The sequence below is a fragment of the Aspergillus piperis genome, assembly GCF_003184755.1.
Source record: "Aspergillus piperis CBS 112811 unplaced genomic scaffold BO85scaffold_5, whole genome shotgun sequence".
NCBI lineage: Eukaryota > Fungi > Ascomycota > Eurotiomycetes > Eurotiales > Aspergillaceae > Aspergillus > Aspergillus piperis.
Genome location: NW_020291595.1, coordinates 518,210 through 533,185, shown reverse-complemented (window position 1 = coordinate 533,185; position 14,976 = coordinate 518,210). Strand labels below are relative to the sequence as shown.

Genomic DNA, 14,976 nt, shown 5'->3' with positions numbered 1-14,976 from the left:
AATAAGTGGCGAAGTCCAGGAGCCCCGGGACTGAACTATCCTGGGCTAGAAGATCCCACAGGGCTCAGCACCGAAGTCTCATGGCAAAGGAGTGACGATAATCAAAGAGGTATCAATGAGGTATGCAAGAAACACAACGCAAGAAAGCGGAAAAGCCAAACGCCAGTTGATGCAGATTACCAAAGAGGAACCGAAACGCGGGTGATTCAAGACCCGTGGGCCTGGCCATGCACGGGATACGGCATGGGAGCAAGGTAGTTGTAGCACGCGCTGCTGCTGGGGTTTCCAGTGGCTGTGGCAGAGTTGAGAACAGGATTCAGCTCCCAAGTTCTGCTGTTCACACTGGCTGTGAGCCCAAGTTGACTCTGCTGCTGACAGACAGAAGGGTACGAGTAGGGCGTAGCCAAGGCGGAAGAATAGGGCTGATTGACACCAGCCAGTCCGCCTCGCAGTTCCGAGCCGCCCGTCATAGAAGGGGGTGTATATGTCGAGGCAGCTAGGCTGGCTCCGTAGTTGGCTGGGGCAGCAGTGTCTGACACGGACTGGGGCGACGCTGCATTCTGAGGCTCGGTGCCAGAGTCAGAGGCAGCGCCGTTGCTGGTGTAGTTCGAGCCAATCGGGGTGGCCAGGGTTCCAGAAATCGAAGAGTAACTAGCAGACTAGATCGCCAACGGTTAGCCTTGCTCGGGATGGCTATGAAACGAACGAGTCACTTACGTATTTACCGATTATCTTCTTGAGGGCATGGCTGAGGATCTTCCACGGGAAGACCTTCACGTCCTTCTCGATATTCCTGGGCTTTGGTGCGGGAAACCCCATGATGACTTTGAAAAAGTCCTCACTGTCAGCCTTGGCCTTGGACACTGTAAGTGGTCGGAAGCCTTCCAGGTTTCTGCGGATGCGGTTCTTCTCTTCCACCGTGAAACGGACTCCCACCAAGGACTCGAGCAAGTAGATGGTGTCAACGCTGGTAACAAAGCATTCGTCTTTTCCATCCCAGTAGATGCAGCTGATGCAGATACTATTAGGAGCACGGTCTTCAGGCGCCACAGGCTTGAAGTCTGCGTGGATTGTGCTGCCACTCTGCATCCGTGTAAATTGAACCAACCGACGCTTTCCCTCCCGCTCTTCTCTGGACCAGCTTTCCGTCATTGAATCGAGATCACCATTCAACTTCAACACTGCCTTCGTCGGGCACATAGCATAGGGATTGAACGACTGCGTTTGGCCATATGCGCCCGACTGTTGCAACGTCGACGTCCGAATGAGGGTGGGGTTTCCGAACCTGCCTGGTGATGCTTGGCTTTGCTGACGCAGAGGATGGCCGATAGTGTAAGTAGTGCTTCGTGCATCGTTGCTGACCGCGAGGAACGACGGGCTGTATGATGGGGTGATAGGTGATGGCGCCCGGATAGACGCTTGAGACGTGTTAGATAGGCCAGGATACTGGGTCGAAGGAACTCGCGGCGATGCCGCCGTGTGGTGTGGGCTGACGAAGCTATTCATTGCCGGCAGGGACTGCAGATACGGTGAATAGGTCGCGGAGGATACGCTGGGCGATTCCTTTGCATGCATTGGTGGGCCGGTGACTCGTTTGGGTGCCCTGGAGAGGGGCTCGTCCGTGTATGGAGGCACCCTCCGCTTGCGAGACTCGTCGGAAGGCGACTGCATCGAAGCATGTTCATAGGTATAAACTCCCACTTGTAGCGTGATTGCATGGCAGTCATTATGGTCCATGGACACTTGCAAGGGAACTGCGAACGACGGGGAGCCCGTGGAGCTGAAAGGAGGTGTGTCGACGGAAAGTGCATATTGAAACGAAGCACCCTGGAAGCCAAGGAAGTGAGGAACACATTCGCACTTTTTCGAGCCGAAGACCAGGTAAAGAGTCGCATAGGATGATGAGTGGAGGTCATATGGCGATTGAATCTGGACGAAGACCCTGGTGCCTTCGGAGCCTCTCTGGGGGGAGTAGGAGACAACTTCCGGTATTTGGCGATTCTCGGCGGCCAGCATTGGTGAACGACCCTCTTCGTAGGAACTCGCATACTCTCCGTTCGCCATGTAGGGCACACAGTCTGATATCTGGCTTGCGTGATCGGGCATGGGGGAAGGAACCAGCGTGGTGGCCGTCACATAAGGTGCCTGGCCATAGCCTTGGTACGGAATGCCATCATGCAGAGATCGAGCTGAGTCGTAGTCTAATCAGGTTTAGTTAGTGTCAGCGTCTCACAAAGTTCAAACGCGGTGGGTGTTCCCCTAGGGAACCCTGGACCAGCCATGCCATGTCCACGAGGGGGGGGAGAGAGGAGTGGATGTATCAGTGCTTACCGATCAACGCCGTGTGCGGGGGCTTCTGGAAAGTAGACATAGACAAAATGGGCTCAGACTTGGCCAGAAGGCCGTCTGATAAAGCACCGAGAAACTGTGACTCTTCAGGGTCCGAAAAATCCAACGACTCGTCTAGAATTAACGGTGTTTGTAACTCGGGATTGAACTGTAAAACGCCCCCGGGTCAGTTCAGTGTCCAGGGTGTGGGAGATGGTGGGTGTGACTGCAGGAAAAACAAGGCTGAGGCACTCGGCAAGGCAGTGGATGAATCAAATATTCTGATTCAGTCGAAAAGCAAGAGAAAACTGGGAGCGAGCCGAAAAGCAATTGGGCAGCGAGCAGGAAAACCGGACTCACCAAAACACCGTGCGTCTTCGAGTAAGCCAGTTTGAAGGTGTTGCAGAAACTGCAACGAAGCACAACAGCTTAAAAAAAGCGAATGACAGCGAATTTATCCTGGAAAAACGATAGGATGTCGGAAAGCCTCTAGCGAGCTCTCCGAGACAAAACGAATGACGACACGAAGTGGCTGTCAGCCCGGACGAGGAAGATGGCACGAAAAGGTTCGAATCAGCGATCAGGATCCGACGCCTCAGGGTGAAACCACGAAAGGTTGGCTGCAGAATAGGAACCAGTGGTGAGCCACGCTGCCGATGAATGCTTTTGATAACCTATAGGAAACCTGCTTCCATCTGATGGCGCTGTTTTGACCTCACGCGGCGGGCAGGTTGGATGGCAAATGTCCGTGGCAGACTCTGGACGAAAGCGAGCGAGAACGAGCCGGTCGAACTGAAAAGAAGACCTTTTTTCGCTTTTCTGGCGTTTGTGGAAGCGAAAGTGTCTCAAGATTCCCTCGGGATGATGAGGACTGAGAGTTGGGGCACGAACTACCCAACTAGTGAGTACGAACCCTCCCAAAAGGCGAGGAACTGGCTCGCTGCATAGACCAGCAAGACTTACCAGGTGAGATGAAAAGACAAGAGTTGCGTCTCTGAGGTCTTTTGAAATCTAATATGCAAAAGAAGTCACGGTCCCTAAGCGACTAAACGAGATAGTCTACACCTTGACGGGGGCGGGTTAACAACAAACATCCGGAAGTTTAGTGACGGAAACCATACAAGGGGAGGTGACAAGCGCACGGAACCCATCGTGGACCCTAATTTTCCTTGGGATCTTGTGCGGCAAAGGCACGACCTTGGAGAAGCAAGGAGTACAGAGGGAAGGGGACACGAAGGAGAGTGATGCAAGGCACCAACAGAGTCTGTGGCAAAGGGAGAGGAGGGGGTTGGCACCAACCTTAACAGACCAATGACTTCAGCACAGGGAGAGGCTTCGTCAGTAAACGCAGCCTATTTGAGATATTTCCCTGCTAGTTTGTAATAAGGTGGTGTCCTCAGCCGAGACAAAGATCCACGATGGTTTGAGTCCAGGTCCGACCTCGTGTGAAGGACTACAGAGACAAGGTTGGCAAGAAGGCTAGCTGACGATCCACACACACTTTTTTTTTTTTTTCTTCGGAGGGTAAAATTGAGACAGATGATCGAATGCGGACACTGCAATCAAAGATGATTTTGCTGAAATGGGGAGGGCTGTTTGGCGTGACGAGAGACGGGGGGTGGTTCGATGATCGTCCTTCCGCTCAACAAACGGAGATCGCTCTATAGATCCGGCGTATAAGGGACCAGGCAAACGAACAACTGGGGAGGAGACCACACGACACGGAAAGTCGATGGCGTCCAGTCAATCAGCGGCTTTCCCGCGGACTTTTTGGTTGCTTCGGAAATATTAAGACACTATTGTCGAAAATAATAGGATTAAAAAAAATCCTCCCCCTTCTGGTCGGATGGACACGGAGCCAAGCTTCGAGGCAATTAAACAGAGATATAGCGACGGTTGTCGAACAATCAGCGAGCGCGTAGAGTCCGTGAGGATTAGATATTAGGATATCCAATAAGTCCGATCAGTTCCCAATGCGGCTTGCCAATAAATGCTTCTCTCCTTCGTCAATAATTTTTTTCTTCTCAATTCGGTCCTTCTCTTATTTCTTTCCTTCTTCTTCGATCAACACAAACGTAGCGAACGTAATGATACTTCCGATACCAAACAAAGCGAGTGTAAGGCGAACGTGGGACGAGCGAGTGGAAGTGTTAATAAAAAAAAAAAAAGAGAAATACAAGGGATACCTTCACTGTGCCATCACAGAAAAAGTGAAAGGGGAAAGAGTGGGGAGAGGAGGAGGGAGGGAGGGGGGGAGAAGAAGAGAAGAGAAGTAGTAGTAGTAGTAGTAGAAGGAGGAGAAGGAGGAGGAGCAATAATAGTGGAGGAATAAAAAAAGAACAAGAGTGACCGTCAAGTACGAGATGACGAGAGATATATTACTTTTCCCTTCAAAGCAATCCGCTTTGAGCCGAGGATGTGGTGGTAAGAAACGAAAGAGCACTGGGCGACAATAGCCTTAGTGTGGCGGGGATGTGCTGGTGGGAGGATGGAAAGGGAAAATAGTTAGATAAGTAGGAAGTAGTAAGTAGGGATCAGGTTTGCAGGACCGGGGGTATTGTTGGAAAACAATTCAATTTGATCCCTCGAGGTTACTGGATCCCGGAATGATATAAATAAATGGCGATTGATAATAGTAATAAGGATAAGAGGATCGAAGAAGAATAATAATAACAATCTTTCTTTAAGGGAACTCCGTCACCGAGGAAGATCAAACGGCGTCTTTTCCTCTCTCGCGTGAGTGTGTGTTGTTATAATTATACCTGAGGTTGTTCGGGGAATCATAACACCCTGAAATCTGAAGACCAGACCAAAATGGCTGGTTGGCCTAAATGGATCTTTTTCTCCATCGTAAATGTCCCTGGGCTGGTGGTGGTCCTCCACATCTCTACCGCTAGACTACCAGTCCCATGGAGACCTTAGTACCGTCCCATAACCCTTTGAGATGGGTTTCTTTTACGAACTTTCCGATCCTCCTTTGACCAGGAACCACTCAGCATCGGATCGGGTCACGGGGAAAGCTTCAAGGATGGGAAGGATGGGAAGGCCGTAAGAAGACAATCCCCGCTCTCCAAGGGTAGAGGGGGGAAAAATCAAAAAATCAAAAATAAAAGGGTTTTTTTTCAAAAAATTCAATTTTTTTTTCTTGCTCGTTGACCCTTCACTCTATTTTCTTTAGTCTAGTTCAAATTATTCTTTTTTTCTAATTTTTTTTATTTTATTTATTCCTTTTTGGCTACCCTCCGTCTTTGCGAGGAAAGCGGCCTTTCACTAAGAGGGGAATTCCTAAGTGGAGAGAGTAGGGAAGTTCTTAGTCCAGATAGGTTTAGTTAGCTTCAGGGCTAAAAGGTCATGAAGCCCAAGAAAGTAAGAAACGTTATGATTATTTTTATTCTCGGAAGAGGAGATTCTTATTTGGTGAGAGGAATCCCACCATTGGGTGTTGGGTGAATAATCATCCAACTCCCTCCCCCAAATAAATCCAGGGAAGAGGCGCTAAACTGGCTAGCAAGGGTGTTAGCAAAGAATAGCAGCAGGCACCGTTCAAGCGGTCCATGCCGCCTTGACCGGTGGATCCCCCCAAGGGAAAAAGATCAGGGCTGCAGAAGCCAGTGGAAGAAGGAGGAGAGGGAGGAGAGGAGGGGAGGGAAAAAAGGCAAAAAAGAGAACTGGTTTCTGGTTCCCGTTATTTTTACCTCCGTAATAACTTTGGTTCTACTGGAGATTCCTCCGGCCCTATGGGATTCAGATTGGTAACAGATGGTCTCCATCTACTGTGCAAAGTATGACCTGCGGCGACTGTACCATGTTTTTCCAGTCCATTTCCATTCTTCCTGAGATCCTCGTTGGTGGGGGAAGGGGGCGATGTTCACCTTTTTCCGTTATTTCCTTGGCCTTTCGGGAGGGCCCTGATACACTGGCTGATACGGGGCCTAAGAATAATACTGGATCCCCCGGGCAGCCACCCAGCCTACCATCATAACTGTTCCGCAGAAAGTTTGGGCTAAACAACCTCGTACATCTGGCAGGATGAGCTGCCCTGTCACGGTCTTCTGTATCCAGTAAAAGGGTCAACTTAGATGCTAGTAGTAGTTGTTTAGTTCTGTGCTAACTCAGTAAGTAAGAGATTTATTGTACTAGCAGTAGCAAACTTTAACCGTCACAGTCATGTCCTCGTTGTTGTTACCGTTTTCTGCGTTTTTCCATATTACTTTGCCCCGTTTCATGCATCATCACTCGACCTCTCGTCCTCATGACTACCATCACTACTCCTACTGTCTAGTCCCTCCTATGACATGGTTTTTCTTTTTTCTTTCTTTTTTCCCAGGCCTATCATAAATTTTTGGTGTCTCAAAGACTTAGGCCAGCCGGCTCACCTTCTCGAAAGAGTTGACAACCGGAATCAAAGGATAGAAAGTAACTCCCACTGGCAGTCCTTCCAATCAAAGTTTGAAAAAAAAAATCGACCTAGCAGGAGGACCCTTCGTGATCCGCGGAGTCCTCTTGATGAGATAATACTTAAGTAGCGGAAGTTCTTAGTACGATCGAAGCTGTCTACCGAGGTAAGCAAACCAATAGAGTAAAGAGAAAGCAGAGAGGAATCGGAGCGATCGTGAGTTCGTGACATATTATTAGCTCTCGTAAGGTCCCCCACCCCTGCCCCCTTTCCCGAAGAGGAAGTAATGTTGAGCACATTCAGTGCCAACTCAAGGAAGCTTTGCCTAAATGGGAATTTCTTAATTTGGAGCCCTCAGGCAGCAGTGACCCGCCGATAGTAGACCGTTTTAGTTTATTGGCTGCCCCCTCCATCAATATCCCGTTTGGGAATGCTCCGTTCTGGGTCTGGAGATAAAGCCTGATTCAGCCTCGCAGTTCCAGTGATCGGGTCCAACTTCTGACCGATGTTCCGAAGAAGACTACTATGTCCTATCTTCCGTACGTAGTTGAGTATCAGAATTCTGTCCTAATTAACTTCACAGTATCTATTTCTCTATCTCTCTTATGCGTGTTGGACCTTCTTAGCTAACTTGGCACTCAATCTTTCCTCTTTCAACCCTGCACTGGCCTCAAGAACAAGCCTTCCTCCCCCTTCTACTTTCCCCGCCCACGGCTCGGCGTGTACTCCTTGACTTCCGGCTGCTCAGTACTTTGTTGTAGTTAGTAGACAGTAGTAAGTAGACTCACCGTATTCAAAGCGAAATCGTTGATTACTCCATACGCTACCATTATCTCATGACATCAAAGCTCAAACATCAGACTCTCGCATGGTTCGCCAAGATTTCTGGAAAAGTTAATTGCTGATTGGTCTACGGGAGTACCGTCGTGTGTCTTCTTCCACATGTTTGATCAGTCGGAGAAGCAAGAGCAAGTAAGTAAGTACTAGTAAGTCATAAAAAATGGTGTCAGGCCAACTGCGAGCCCGCCCGAGCGTGCAGGGAACGCTTCCAGAGCCAGTCACAGCCAACGATTCCGTTGTTCCGTGCCTTCCTTCCACCATCACTCCACATTGTGGCAGCGCAGCGGCTGACCTTTGGTTCAACTGTGCTATACTAGTTTTGTCTACCGAGATTATCCACTTTCAACGGCGTCTGAATCCCCAGCCTTTCGGCTTTTGGTCTCTTTGGTAGGCAAGGCGGATAATTCGCCTTCTAACAGATATCTAGTCAACTCGGTTGGAGCGGTTAACGATCAAGCAAGGTGTGAATTAAACTTGAACAGTAAGGTACATGCACAGCAAATAACACACTCTTTTGCACTCTTGTCGACAGCCAGTGGGAAAATGGGATCCTCGAACGCGGGCATGCAACCACCACCGTGAAATAGCTATCTAGCGGCCGATCTATCTGAGGGAAGCGGTACTTCTACTAAGATGCTAAACATAGCAAACCTTGCATTGGCTCCCACTGAAAGAAGTCATGCAAGGGTCGGACATGGCCGTCTCATTGGTGCCAGAAGAGGGCGGTGTGGATCCCCTCCCCTCCACTGCCACTCGATTTCACTTTTCCTTTTGGTTTAGCGCATAAAAAGAAAAGAAGAAAAGGAAGAAGAAAAAAAGGTTCCGCTTCTTCCTCCAAAAATCCTCCGTCTAAAATAATGTCGGCACTTGATTCGCTCACAATTAAGTCCGGTGAGTGGCACGATGGGAAGCACCGAAAGGCTATTCCCCCTGGTGGTGGTAAGGTAGCAGCATGGTAGTACTACCTTTGCTACCACCTCCACTTGCAGCAGAGCGACCCTGCATTGTTACCACACTGTGAGCCGTCAGTGGACGCTTCTCGCGGCTGAGCTGCTGAGACCTGGCCAACCGCCATGAGCTGATCATCCCGGCCGTCATCGTGGCCTCGGGCGTTCAGCTGGAAACTGCTTATCCTGGTTGCTTGCCCTTTCTCGAGAACAGGGATGGAACTATTGATATTTAGTCAAACTCACCGTAGCACCCCCCAACCACGGACCAACGCTTGGGTACAGCCTATTGCTTAGGATCTAATCGTCGTAAGGCCGCCCAATGTGATCATGCTGACAGTCCCGGACCGAAGATGAGGTCATGGCGGTGTTCCACGGTGGTCAAGTCATCAACGCTATACTCAGATCGACGGGAGTCAAGAGGAAACAAGCCTGGGCAAGCTGTGCACTAGTTTCCCATGAGGTCATGTTATCGAAAAAGCCGAGCGTTGTCGATCTTATTCTGTTGTGGACAGCACATCGTGGCTCAGTCTCCCTGGCTCTTGTTGCGGAGGTCCTCCGTACTCCACGTTTGGTAAGAAATAGGTCTCAAAGTTAGATCATACTTGCCGTGAGTACTCTCAATGGTCTTCAGGGCTTCGGGACGACTGCCAGAACTGATTGACTCCCGAAGACACTGTCGATTGTGTCATTCCGAATTCCGAGTCATGGATGTTGGGCGTTGCGCCTGTTGCTCAACTACGGGTGCTCTCTAAATGTACCGTGTAGCAGTGGTCACTGTAGGTACATACTACGAATGACCTGGCACTGTCCGTCACATACAATACTATCGGACAGCCGTTGGTCGTCATAATTCATCCTATGCGATGTGACAACATGACTCTCAATCCAGGAGTCGCTTCAATCGCAAGAAATTAACCGATGCCGAATAAAGTTCGTCGTATAGATCGACCCAAAGGCAGTAACTTGGCGGATCATCGTTCGGAGCACGTTGAGAAGCACGCGCGCTCGCCATCTTACAGCAACTAGTGTATCCGTACCTACCTTAGTCACCTTGCAATTGCGGGCGAGAAAGATTCTCAGCAGGCAGTGAGACTATTTACTGGCTTCTATCCAGACATGCCAAAGGGAAGCTGTGGGCCCCTACAACGATAGCATGATTAGCCCCATGGAGATGATTCGCCCCCTAAGCTACAAACAGGGATGATCAGCAGTCCTTGTCCACAATAGTGCGCATGGCTTGTCCCTGATTGGGATGGGCGACCAAAGTGGTTTGCTTGAGCTCATGTTCGAGAAGAAAAGGAAAAAGTGGTCTGTAGGACCATGGTTTCATTGCCACGAGGGATGGTTTGGTCCCTCAACCTGACATGCGTTTGCATGGGGTCGAGGTGAGGCAGGCAATACTAGTACCCCTGCTGTTAAACGAAAACGAGAGTGCAAACTAACAGTACTACTCATCTCATAACGTCTATATGAAAAAAAAATATATATCCCAAACACCGGCATATGAGCTATCTCTTACTACAAACCTTCTTCAATTAACCCGAAGCCAAGCCAATCTACAGTGTCTTGCACGTTGCCCTCCGAATCTACTCCAGCAATTCTACGAAGCTTTCCGAAATGGTAGGTACTTTGTATCAACTGCCTTAGACGTCGGAGGAAGGCTCGGCATTCCTAAATGCTTTTGCTATAGGGTAAAAGGACACTAGGACAGAGGTCGGCCAATGCTCGGGGAAATCCGCCCGCGCCCGACCGAGTGACCGGCCAAAGTTTCAACCAGCGGACGGACCACAACTTCAAAGGACAAAACACATTGGCTACTGCCTAGAATCGCTAGAAAGGATGGCAGAGTTTCTGTGCCCTTCATCGTTCAAACTTCAGGCTAACCCAGTCGATCAAGGTATGGAAAATCCCGCAGTCCATTGGGGCTGTTAGTCCACTGACCATGCTAACCCCGGCTGCGCGCTAGCCGTCCCTTGAGTGGGCATGGTATTCGGCCGGTGTAGTGAGTTGTGCCGTTGATGGGCAGCAGGAATCGCCGAGTAGATATTATTGCATGTGTGCTAAGAAAGGATTCTCTGTGTGTGAGGGGTATGATCGTCAACCTTTACATCCGAAAATCTGTTTCAAAATTGCGAAGAATGTGGAAATCTCGGGCAGTGCAACAGCTATCTAGTATCTACAGAGTACACCGGCGGCATCCTCCGCCTGAGGATTATCATTAACAATCATAATTCAGTCACGGTTCATATTGAGCCCTGGACTCCGGAAATCATTCAATGGTGAAATCCACCACCACCGGAACATCACCGGGGTCAACCGGAGAAATCCTACGAAGCTCCACTTTCCCCCATCGACTCCGTCTAGTACGAGCCAGTCAATCCTAGCGGCTCCGAACCTCAACCCAAGGAACCAGCCGGCGGCCGGTCAACAAGGAGGTGAATCTTCCGGAAGCATGATGGAAGTGGAACGGTTAGCAGCGATGGACCCATGGGTCCCAGCGCGTGGGAATTTGCTCCCTACCGAGGAAGCGTGGTTGACTGGTTGTCGTATCTACTCCGTATTTTCGGATTCGGAACGTCGTCACTCCATGGGATGGCATATTTTTTAGACCACCTACTATTCACGACTTTGCGGTGATCATCGATCATACGATGGGCAAGTGACGATGCTCGTTCTTTCGAGCAAAGAAAGGAAGGTGGTATCGACCACTGTGACCAAGACAGGTGCATCTGTCACATTTAGCAGCACCCCCAGTCCCCAAGCAGCCGAAGCACAAGAACCGCAATTAAGCATTCAGGGTCTTTTAATTGCGGTGGGCAATCAACCCCGGCTCGGCGTGTCAGCTAAAGTGATGAATAGCTGGAAGGCGTCCAATTCCCGGCCGGCTCTTGGCACCCACCCGGCACCACGACAAATGGCAGTCTACGCTTTCTCACAGCAGTCAGATTAAACGTGCTCTAGTTGATTCTAGTCGCGCCTTAGTTATCCCTGTTATATGTTATGCTGCCAATCTAACGGCCAGCATGCCGTCATTGTTAATTGCCTAGTGGAGGATGCTCCATACGCAGCACACCACTGTCATCACAGGATCTCAAGACCCAGCACGGAGCCCCGAAGGAACACACACACACAACCTGCCACCCTCTCACGAGGCACCAAGCAAAGACGCATGAGTTTAATTTTCATCTGCAAGAGACAGACTTGGATTGGATCGTCCTTGCATCCTCCCGTCTAGTCTAAACCTTGGTCTTTCTGGGTGTCGATAATCAATCTACCCGGAAGTCATGACTTGACGTAGACTGGTCCAGGTACATCATTTGAGAGTTTACACCCTTACTTGGACATGGCTATCAACCATCCATCCGCCCATTACCCCTTGAATCAGAGAATAAAAACCCTCAAATTGATGCTAGGGTTATCCCACAAACCCTGATATCGGAAATTAAATGCGCCAGCAAGTACTGTGTTTAATGCTGGCATACCCACCAGAACCACCCGGATAATTTCTTTCCTTATCCATACTCATTTCCAGCTGCACGGGATACGCCATATGGGAAGTTAGGAGTAGCAGACAGGAAGAAAGGTAGCACAGAACGAGGGACGTCAAATTTTGCATGCAATAACAGGTCTTGAACTGCACGCGCCGTGCATACGCAGCAAGTAAGTAGAGTCCGGCCCACCCGGAGCGGACGGACAGATAGACGGTAAGAAGGTTTATTTTTTTTTTCTTTTGATCGGCACGTTTTGGTTGGGGATGAGCGGGATGTTGATCATGGTGGCTGGTTATGGTTATCTACACACTAGACAAACACAGCAAACTGAATACCAGTGTCTACGGAGTACACCGTATTAATCAAGTAAGATATATCTAATTTTGATCTTACTTCATTTTTTTTTCTCACTAGTTTCACCTGTCTTAATTCCTTATCCGCAAGTTTATGGAGCCGTGCACTAGCTAAGCATGTAGACAAGTCAGTCAAGCAGGGAGGAGACATATCCGCTTAGTCAAGAAGTCAGAAAGTCTCTTAGGTTAACTGAACTATCCATCTAGATGAATCCTAACTAGTCAGTTCACTTGTCACCTTACTTGACTTGCCAACTAGTAAGTTAGTTAGTTAGCAAGGCTTGGCCTGGCCTATTTGTTCGTTTGTTTCTCCTCAGCCAGCCGCACTCTAACCTTCCCCCATTTAGCCAAGATGACCCTTTCTACTCATAGAATAGTACGGTACTTTGTGTCTCATATAGGATAAAAAAATAGAAATAAACCCAGAAAAAAAAAATAAAAGAGCTAAATAGATACATTGTGAGAAGTAAAAGACAAGAAATGCCGACCCAAGCGCCTCCCCCCACAACAAAACACAACACAAGAAACAACCAAACTAAACTAAGTGGCAGTAGCCCGCCCGTCAATCCATTTCCCATCCAGGCCGCAACCCGAACCCTAATTGCAAACCGTAGTATGTCTCACCTGTAGTCGGTCTGAGTTACTAGTTTTAATTTTTTTCTTCTCATGTTTATTTTTAATTTTCTCATTTACTTTGTGCTTGCTTAGCTTTTGGTTCCATTTTTCTACTCTCGCTCTTGTTTGGTTTTTTGTGTTCTTGATGCTAATTTAAGCATATGCTATTATAGTCTGTCGGTACCGAAGTCACTAACTACTGTGCTACTGACTTAGACTGACTGGCTTTTGTGGGTAATTGGGGGGGTATGGAGATTCACGAGTCACTATAGTATGGTGGTTTACTTGGTAGGTACTGCATGGCAGTATATGATTCATTTAGTACATCACAATTCAGAGGTGGTGGAAAACATCTAGTTCATCTAGTTCGGATATGTATGTTGATGATCACCACTAACACACGTCGCTCATCATCCTGGCTTCGAACAAACAAATTAGCCACACATTTTACCAATGTATCAATTTCTCTATCTCCCGCTAATACCCATATACTACTATGATCGTTATCCTCAACCCCTCCAAGCATAAAATCCCTAAATTAAGAAAGTACAGCCGTTGCCCCGGTGTGGCTGTGCACTGCCCTACCGAGCTACAGTCCCTCCCGAATTCCAACCAGTAAATACCCCCTCCTTCTATCCCACTTGCCCATCCATCCCACCCATCTATCACAAAAGTAAATCAGGGGCTCGTGAAATGCGGGATAGGTCCGAAACAAGTTCAACCCAAAAGTGGCTCCTTAGCAAAAGCCAGCAGACCAGTAGTCTACTGATGGATGAATACTACCCTACTAGGCAATACCGGAGCTAGTTCTACTTCTGATCATAGAGAACAGACCAGAATAGAGCAACCCAAAGCCTCGGGACGAGCAGTGTGGAACTGGGCTCCAATTACTTTACTTGGACAGAGCGTCAACGGCGTTCTCCGTACATACCCAGTACCGAGCTGACTTCCATGTGGCTACTAGATGTCTATCAGGAGAAGTAGTGATGTGCATGTTTTACAAAGTACAGGTGGGTAGTAGGTGGATAGCATGGTTTTCCTACGGAGTAGATGGATATATTCCGTACGTACGTAGTAATAGTAGTAGCTATGTCTGATACAGAGTATATACATACCAATCCACCAAACCTTGGAACAAGGTACTAAACTAGTTTACACCAGTTAACACCCACCTAACTAGCTAGCATTAGATGGTATCTATGTGCTAATTGAAGAAAGAAAAAAAGTGGCGTATGCCTCAGCTTGAAACATCTGCGCCACTTACTCCTCCATACTCACTCCGTTATTCGGAGTTACTATTATGTTATGAGATGGGATAGGGTACGGAGTATCCGGGATTTGTTCGTGAACGCACACTGGACTACGGGACCTCCTTCTTCTGGAGGATGTGTCGACAGGGCTGCTTCTCTAGTCGCTTTGCAAAGTATGTCTGTGGTTGTGGTTGTGGCTGTCTGTCTGTGTCACACGAGGCTCAGTCGTTCCGGTACCGATGCAGTGCACGGGCGAGATGGTAGCCAGTTGACAGGTTTGGGTTTAAGGTGGTGGTAGTAAGGTTTGGATAGGTAGATTGACTGCCTCGTGGGTGTGTACTACGCTTAGGATAAGCATGTTGGTACTGTTAGTACTTTAGTAAGTAGTACTGGTACCTTTTATGTCAAATTTCCATGTTCAAGTCCAGGATATATATACCCTAGTCAGATTGCTAGTACAGCGATATTACTATGTAGTAGTGTCATACTTCCAGATCAGAGATCTCATTATTTCTGGGCTATGCCCTACTACACGATCCAGACCATAGATAATTCGTTGAACATTCCTAGATTCCCACGTTATGCTTTAGTGATAGTAGTGGCGGCTATTCTCACCCCCATAGCGCAGCCTCTATCGTATATAGCCTTTAATACTCAGGCTATTTAGTGAGACATGGGCTATCCATTCGGTAAATGCACTCACTCTCCTCAACCACGAACTTACCATCAAGCTGAACACCTCTACAAAAGTGG

The 14,976-nt window shown here is 48.6% G+C and overlaps 2 protein-coding genes across 2 annotated transcripts; one reads left to right on the top strand and one right to left on the bottom strand.

Moving 5' to 3' along the window:
* Positions 1 to 74: 74 nt before the first annotated feature.
* On the bottom strand, positions 75 to 2,812 carry medA (transcriptional regulator medA). Its single transcript, XM_025654893.1, has 4 exons — positions 2,689 to 2,812; positions 2,332 to 2,497; positions 718 to 2,201; positions 75 to 659 (listed from the first exon to the last, which is right to left on the bottom strand). The coding sequence occupies exons 2-4, from the start codon at positions 2,369 to 2,371 to the stop codon at positions 207 to 209; spliced, it is 1,977 nt and encodes a 658-aa protein (XP_025517533.1). The 5' UTR covers positions 2,372 to 2,497; positions 2,689 to 2,812; the 3' UTR covers positions 75 to 206.
* A 5,609-nt stretch (positions 2,813 to 8,421) lies between these two features.
* On the top strand, positions 8,422 to 9,175 carry BO85DRAFT_436568 (uncharacterized protein; the record flags this gene model as incomplete). The annotated part of the gene is made up of 3 exons (XM_025658578.1): positions 8,422 to 8,508; positions 8,852 to 9,085; positions 9,146 to 9,175. 3 exons carry the CDS (start codon positions 8,422 to 8,424, stop codon positions 9,173 to 9,175), a joined length of 351 nt encoding a protein of 116 aa, XP_025517532.1.
* Positions 9,176 to 14,976: the final 5,801 nt, after the last annotated feature.